Here is an 8,011-nt window from a genome sequence, read left to right as displayed (position 1 = left end):
ACTTAAGAATCTATGACCAAATTTTGTTGCGTTAATTTCCGGACACCCTGTATATTAAAATATAATTTTGAAATACGTAGGAGACTGAAAAACTAGCCATTCTCCGTTTCTATGAAGTCGATAAACTGAAATATTGAAAACACAGTTAAAAATTGCAATCGTAAAATGCTCAAAAATTTATTTTGGAATAATTTTCATGAAGTGCAAAGGAGAATAAATAAGTTCAAGCCTGAAGGGCTTGTTAATTTGTTTTAAATGATATAACCGTCGTAAAATTAGGAAATGTGGCATATTTTTAATTTTTTTTTTTTTTGAAAACGACAAAAATTTTAATTATTCTCTAACAGTTTTGCGAAATTGCTGAATATTATCCAATTTTCTCAAAAATGTGAAGTGTTCCATATTTTTTAATATTGCGAAATTTGCAAAATTTTTCCTTTTGTGTTGCCGAAAGGAACTTCCAAACGTATTGAAAACGTCTCGCTTTTATAACACCGATAAAAAACTATTTGAAAAATTTTTTTTTATGAAAATTTTAACACCCTGTAACTCAAAAGTAAGCATTTTTCTAATTTAACAAACTATTTTTATTTATCGATAACCTGCTGCCAAACGTTGGCCTGAAAAAATCCAACCACCCTGTATTAACTTCCCTATCGAAAATATTTTACCTCTTAGTTCCGCTACGCCACCGACGACCACTACAACCGTTCCATCGTATATATATTTATAAAGAAAGTTACCAGTTCACCGCCGACATAACAACAACGATAATTATCTCTGATTATTATAAATTTGTACCTTACGTAAATCAAACAAAAACTATAAAAATCGATAACCTTATATAAAAATCTCAACGAAAATACCAGCTCATAAATAGTGACAGTTGTCGCACACCCTCACCGGGTACTCCCAGCCGCGCAACGGCACCGGCTTCCTCGCCTTCGAACAGTCGTCGCAGACGCCCTTCCCGCAGTTCCTGCAGTGGTGGAGGTACAGGAGCAGCCCGAACGGTTTCTGACATATCGAGCAGTTGATGCACTCGTCGTCCGGCGTCCAATATACGGGCCTCGCCGCGTCCTTCAGCAGCTCCTTGGGCTTGTCGTAGACGACGGACTTGACGGCGGCCAGGGTGTTGACGACCGTCTCGCCTATCACGCGGGCTCGGTTCTCCGTGCCATCCGAGTTGGTGGTGAGGCTGGGGGGCGAGTCCCTGTAGCACTGGTCGCAGACCCTAACGTCAGAAAACCAGCCCCTGGACGGGACGGTCTGCCTCTTGGACGAGCAGGGGTCGCAGACGGTCTCGCCGCACGCGCGGCAGTGGTGTCTTCGGAGGGCGTCCGAGAACGGGGTGCGGCATATGTAGCAATCCTGGGGAAAAAATGACATTTGGGATTCGATAGTGGGAAAGTTTTCTTTCTCTATACAGGGTGTTTTTAAAAAAATGGTACCAGCCTCCTTAAAAGAACTACGCTAAAGAATATTTCAGGCAGCAGATGACCTTCGCAATAACCAAGAACTGTTTATGCGAGTGCGTTATAACTTCAACAGACGTATTAGGTTATGCTTGCAGCAAAATGGAAATTATTTCGAGAATATTCTTTAAATTTAATTTTGCATTTCTTGTTTTTCGTTTGTATTAAATTTTGTTTCAGATAAATAACTTTACCTAATACGTGTCCCATAGTCGTAAGTTATCAAACATTTTTCATTAATTAATAGCAAATTATTGTTAATGTTATTATTAAATTACCAACTTATTGACAGAAAGTGTCAATTTATTAATATGATAAGTAACAATTCATTTGTTATAACATGCGCCTACTTTATTTTTACAAATTTTCGCAATTACCCCTTTAATGAACGATGACGCATCTCATTTTTTTACTAGAAAACTATTGGTTCTATTGAAAAATTACAAGAGGTAAAAAAGTTGCGCTATAAATCAGTTTTCACAAAAAAAATTTTTAAATAAAAAATTTGCTTCATACAAAAAATTTCTAATAAAATATTGCGATAGGGTCGACTGTTTCACTCCTTTATAAAATAAAAAGTTTCGAGTCTCTAGCATTCCCCATGTTAAAGAAAAAAATTAAAATGTGAATTTCAATCCCCTCCTTTAAGAGGGTATATCGCCTCAGGGCAACTTTCACATAAGGTATTTTTACTTCAGTCCTCTTATTTTTGGCTCTACATTCACTAGTACCATTTTTGCTACTTCATTTAAAAACACCCTTTATATAAATTATTAACTGACTGAAATAGAAAATAACATATTTAAATGGCGCTTAATATTAGGCTGTCCATGGCAGGTCCATTGTCTGGCCTCCTAGATGACCTGATCTTAACCTAATTGATTTTTAACCCTAGGCTACCTCAAAACCTCAATTTATTCACCACCTGACAGCAAATATGTTATAATGAAATGCAGCACTTCTTTCCATCAAAAACAGTTTAATTTTAGATTTGCAGATGTGCTCTGAACTGAGATTTTTCTGTAAGTGGTTCTTAACAACATATGTCCCACCGCCCGATGGGAAATGTTTTTTTTGGGACACTCTGTATAACAAGTTATTATTTTTATGATACACGTTCTTAAAGTTGGCTAAAAAAATTTTAACCATCCTGTATTTCCAGTCTTAAATACAAAGTTAATTAAAAAAAAATTAATTAACTTCATTATTAATATTAATACAATGATTGTTCGGTCGATCTCAAAACGTGAATGAATTATCATTATAGCATTGTAAATATAAGTACGAGGAAGGAATATTTCGGATGAATAATCTGCAAACATGTCATACTTTTAGAGGTCGTTGTTGCTCCAACAGAAAACACAAAATTATTTCTAACGTAATTTGTAACGGCACGTACCCTACTTTCGAGGTTGGATTTCCAACAAGGGGGCGCGATTTTGTCGGCGGCCAGTTCGCTTATCATCTTCTTCGGCTGAGACCCGACGCTAGCCACCAGGTCGGAAATCATCGTGACGCCATCTATGACCTTCTGGGCGGAATTCTGAGATCCCAGCAACGATTTTTCCTGAAAATAATATTTGTCCTTTTCTTCAATTAAATATATCGGGAAGAATGTGGTATACCGACACTTAGAACAAAATGGGAGTCGCGAGAACACTTCGGTCACGGAAAATTAAAAATAAAAATCTGTGCCGAACCGTCCCCACGACTGTAATAATCCAGTCTATCAAAACTTACGCCTGGCCATATGTGGACTATCTCCACACGGACCGCACAGTCCTCGGGGTTCTTGTTGCCGTACCAGTGCTGCCTGCTTCTGTATATCTCGCCGCAATTCGGGCATTCTATCACGTACCCCGACCACACGTAATTGAGGTAGCTGGACCAGGAATTGTCGGAAGTCGTTTGATAACTCGGTTTTACGACTATTTTATTACCGTTTTTGTAACAAATCTGAAATAAATCCACAATGCGTCAATTTTTATGACAAAAAGAAAAAGTGAAGGTCCACAAATATAAAATATTACGCAAGGATTGGCAACGTTGCAACAATGCAACTGTTTACAACACGTACTGACCTATGCCACTCACCTGGATTCAATAGACACCAGCCAGGATAAAAGGAGGTCCCACAAAGCGCCTACACCGGCCGCATTTGCGGTCGGGGTAGACGACAGATGGGGCCCACCTACGAAGGCTGTCCAGGCCTACACGAGATGAGGCAGGATAAAGAGGGATAATCCCCCTCGATCCCAAATCATTGAGGCCAATTTCTAGCCATGGAATAATGGCGGGAATAGACATTACATCACCTTTCATATATCATGTCGCAATTTGTTATGAATCTGTATGTTTGCTTTTATATTGCTAAATTTATGATGAGAAATATGCACCCGAATGATAAAAAATTTGCATTTGAATAACAAATTGTTGAAAATTTTTTAGCGTCAATAAACTAGACAAGGAATTAGAGATAATAAGGTTCTAATTTATCAACATTGCCAATTTTTAAATCACTAATTTAATACAATAGCATCAATTTTCCAAATCTACAATTATAACATCTGTTTCTATTTCAAATATTTTCCATTAGACTGTTGCCAAATGCATAAATTATTTTTACTTTATTACATTACAAGGAATCTAGTAGTTTTTTTATGTTACTACATACTTTTAAATTTTTTTATCTATTACATTTTAGAACCGTAACTACTATTTTATGATAATTGCAAGTAATAAAATTTATTACGTTACTACTTGAATTAAAAATGTTATTTACAAAACCAGTAAAACTACTATAAAACTAACTATAAACACCTTGTACAATTTAAATCGCAACGAAAATAAATGACTTGCGAAACGAGTCCTAAAATCGCTATGGCGGTACGTACATTGTTTCGAGAAAATTAATGAGCTTTCTTTAAATAAATATTAACCCAAGATGTGTTGACTGGCACACAGCCAAAAGCATTAATATAGAATCTGATTTAAGTGTAAACATATAGCATCAATTTCATGGAAAACACTTTACTTGTTATTCTGTTGAACTTGAAATGATTCTAGGACAAAGCCACGTACCAAATAGTAAATATACAAAAATAAATCAAATAAAATTCTTACCTTACACAAGTACACACAGTTTTGATACTGGTGTTGAAATTTGCAACTTTTGTCGCTGTGATGTGGTTCCCCTTCATCTTTGTGACCCATTGACAGGACACAACTGTTTTTACACGACTGACATTTATCCGTACAGGTAAAAAAAGCCGGCAAGTACAACTGAGGACTGGCGTCGCTTATCTGGTTTTGGAACTTCTCGTTCAAACTCTGGAACAACACAACCTGTATGGAAGAACTGGAAGGCAATAAATATATTTACCTTCAGGGTCAGGAACACATATTTAGCATCTCGGGGCGACCTAACCTCAGTATTTTCCAATTTCTCAAACAAAGCGTTCTTTAACTTTTCAAATGACGTAACGGAATTGACCGTCTTAACTCCCACGTATTTGATGAAACTAAATGCATCATACGACATGTTCAAGTCCGCGAATGTGGTGTGTAAGATATCTTCCACTGATTGTGTCACACTAGCACTTTCGTGTAAGGTGTCGGTGTAATGAGTCTCGTGAAAGATAATCACGCCCGGCCCTAAACCGCCTGCAATTTTCTCACAATCGGTTTTGGCCAGTACCTTCTTCAGAGCGGCAGAGAAGTGTTCTTTGTATGCCTTCGAAGCACCTCCTAGAAAAGTGTACATGTCTCTTTGTAGGCGTTCCGCTCTCGTTCTATATATGATTACATCCGAAACAGCCAGTACCTTTAATAGTAGTCGAGTACGTTGATGTTCATTTTTCGAGATACCTAAAAAACAATGGAAGTGCATCTGCTCGTCAAACTATAAAAAATCTTGGAACTAACCTAGCAAACCTTCAGTATCCAGACATATGACATTTAAATCAGAATTATACATTGCCCATACTCCTAAGGTACAAGACGTTTGAGCGGTGGATGTGCGAAATACTTCTTTCCCATCAAAGAAAACCGTATTTAATGTATATGATTTTCCTTCGCCAGTGTTTCCAAATATCGAAACCACTTTAACCTTGGTGTTAGGTTCTATTTTTAATGACTTTAGAAAGCTTTCTACAGAATTAACCCTAAGTCGTTCACGATCGTCTAGTAACAAAATACTTTTATGTCCCTGTACATGATGATCAATATCGTCAGTCAAATTTAAACTGGACATCTCTTGATACATCAACCCATTGTTTAAGGAAGGATCACCGGAAGCATTTTCCAAACCCGTGTAGATGAGATTTGGTTCTAGGGACTTTAAAATAGGCGATCCAACAGTAATATGTTTATTTTTCATATGTCCTGCTAATGTATCCATAATTGCGAAAAGAAAGTATTCCCCTTTGTACAAGCTGAAATTGATGTGCAAAATGTTTGGTTAAGATCAAAAATAAACTAAGAAATATTTAACAAAAGATACGCAGTTACGGTTCAGGTATTATCTCAAATTATAAAAAAATAAAACCTCAAACTTTAAAAATTTATCACATAGATTAGAAGCTTTGTACAAAAATGTTGACGTGTTATTAAAATGAAGCGCATTAAATCGTGTTTACATACAAAGAATAACAAAAAGCTGGGATAACATTGCTTACCATCTAACAAATTCACATTATGTTAAAAAAAATGGATAAATCATTAAACATCATAATTATTTATAAATGATTTGACACTAAAATTTGACATTAGATAAATAATGCAGCATTGCACAGTGTACACATACTGTCCGTTTTTAAGGTCAACGCAAAGAAAATACGTTCGCTAGAAAAATGGAAATTTTGTTTTATCACGAAAATGTCTTATTTTTCAAAAAAGAAATTAATGTGGACATAGGAGGTCGTTTAAGAATTAACAACTATTAACACATGTTAAAATGGCACGACTGACAGATCTAGATTGAGATTATAAAAAGGCAAGTATTCAAATAATTTTTGGCCTTGTAAAGGAGAAAAGAAACAAAATAATTTAAATTCCTTGCTAATTTAGATATGAAACAGAATGAAACTGGCCCATTTCAAATGGGATGTTCTCCAACTTTTTAACTAAACACACAATCAAATTAGCTTAAAAAATATGATAATTTTTTGACATCATTTAAAATCCTTCGAATAAAAATTAAAACATGCATTGTGACGTTGTTGAATGAAAATTTCGAATTGCGCGCCAAAAATAGTAATGTTTGGAATATTTCAGTCTACTGCAGTGGCAACATGCGCACCTGAGCATCATTCATTTATAAAATCTAAACAAACTAGACAGACATAAATAATAATAAGATTAATAGGATCTGTAAGAAAAAAACAATATTTAATTGAAATTTATCAATAACATAATATTAATAATGTTTATTTTTAAATGCATCCCGTCAGTCTCTCAACTGAGATATTTAATAATATTCCGAATTTTTGTCTTAGGCAAGTTACGCGCAAAAAATTATCAATTTTATTATAAAATTAACTAATTCCTTCACTAAAAATATAAAAAACATTCATTTTCAAGAACATGTCCATTGATGGAAACATTGATAAAATGTCTCGCAAAATAAATGTAATAATCATTATGACGCTACATAATTTTCAAACATTTATCCAAATTGGAGAGCCCGTCTCTGTGGTGTACATTTGTTCTTTTCTTTGCCTGTCCTGTCTCACTCGTTAGTTAGGATTTATATTTTTTAAGTTGGTACAATAGTGTCGTAAAATTGGTGCTTTTCTGTTTCGGTGTTTAGAAACCTGTATTTGTATTTTATATTTGACGTGACTTTGGAAACCACATACTTCTATGTGCTTGAAACTTAAAGGATTATGTTATGGTTAGAAAAAGCTGTTGAAAGTTAAAAATTGGTTAGAATGGGTGTATTCAGTCTTCAGCCGTTAACTAAAAGTTCTAACAATCTCTGGTTTAATAGCTGTAGCCAAGCTTGAACAAAAATAATTTATTACGAAGGGCCATATCGCAAGTTATCAGTAAGCGGTTGCAATCATGTCAGTATTTTATGCCATTTTCTTACTTAACAAATAGTTGAGCCCTGTTGAATGTATCCAAATGACTAGTTTCATTATAAACAAAAATATTTTTTATGTTCAACGAAGACATACGAATAATCAATTAACAATGCTGTGGTTTTTGATTGCACAACTAATAATAAAAGACCATTATCGAAAAATGTTTATTTGTAATAAAAGGCGCCCACTTAAATATGTACAACAACAGTATATAATTTATTATTTAAAGTGAATTGGGCTCTATACAATATTTAAAGGTTAACAATAAACAACATAACTCAGCCTTTTTTCGTTCTCACAAACCTGCCGATCTCAACTATATAAGTCCGATCCAAATTAACCACTAATAACAGTGTTAACTTTCAAATTAAATATTGCAATATTTACTTAATAATACTAATATATATCCGGAGACTATGTAGTTAAGATCAGCGTCTCAGCATCATCGTA

General features: G+C 34.8%; 1 protein-coding gene across 2 annotated transcripts; it reads right to left on the bottom strand.

Annotated features, from left to right (window-relative positions):
* On the bottom strand, window positions 1-6,434 carry LOC108912009 (zinc finger FYVE domain-containing protein 1). Of its 2 annotated transcripts, none has more exons than XM_018717124.1 (7): window positions 6,152-6,434; window positions 5,400-5,908; window positions 4,858-5,342; window positions 4,599-4,805; window positions 3,216-3,431; window positions 2,875-3,060; window positions 1-1,371 (listed from the first exon to the last, which is right to left on the bottom strand). In XM_018717124.1, exons 2-7 carry the CDS (start codon window positions 5,872-5,874, stop codon window positions 871-873), a joined length of 2,070 nt encoding a protein of 689 aa, XP_018572640.1. In that variant the 5' UTR covers window positions 5,875-5,908; window positions 6,152-6,434; the 3' UTR covers window positions 1-870. The 2 variants fall into 2 exon arrangements, with proteins under 2 accessions (XP_018572640.1, XP_018572641.1); XM_018717125.1 differs by having other exon boundaries at window positions 2,875-3,042.
* Between the last annotated feature and the right edge of the window lie 1,577 nt (window positions 6,435-8,011).

The sequence above is a fragment of the Anoplophora glabripennis genome, unplaced genomic scaffold (genome assembly GCF_000390285.2).
Source record: "Anoplophora glabripennis isolate ALB-LARVAE unplaced genomic scaffold, Agla_2.0 scaffold88, whole genome shotgun sequence".
Taxonomy (NCBI): Eukaryota; Metazoa; Arthropoda; class Insecta; order Coleoptera; family Cerambycidae; genus Anoplophora; species Anoplophora glabripennis.
The sequence above is the reverse complement of the archived record's forward strand: the minus strand, read 5'-3'. Positions and strand labels throughout refer to the sequence as shown.

Excerpts from the sequence above, each read along its gene's own strand:
- LOC108912009 (XM_018717124.1), bottom strand. The coding sequence starts at position 5,874 with ATGGATACATTAGCAGGACATATGAAAAATAAACATATTACTGTTGGA. Across the intron at positions 4,806-4,857 it reads ATGTGTTCCTGACCCTGAAG|AGTTTGAACGAGAAGTTCCA; the intron begins GTAAATATATTT and ends GTGTTGTTCCAG. Across the intron at positions 3,061-3,215 it reads TAGTCCACATATGGCCAGGC|GACAAATATTATTTTCAGGA; the intron begins GTAAGTTTTGAT and ends ATTGAAGAAAAG.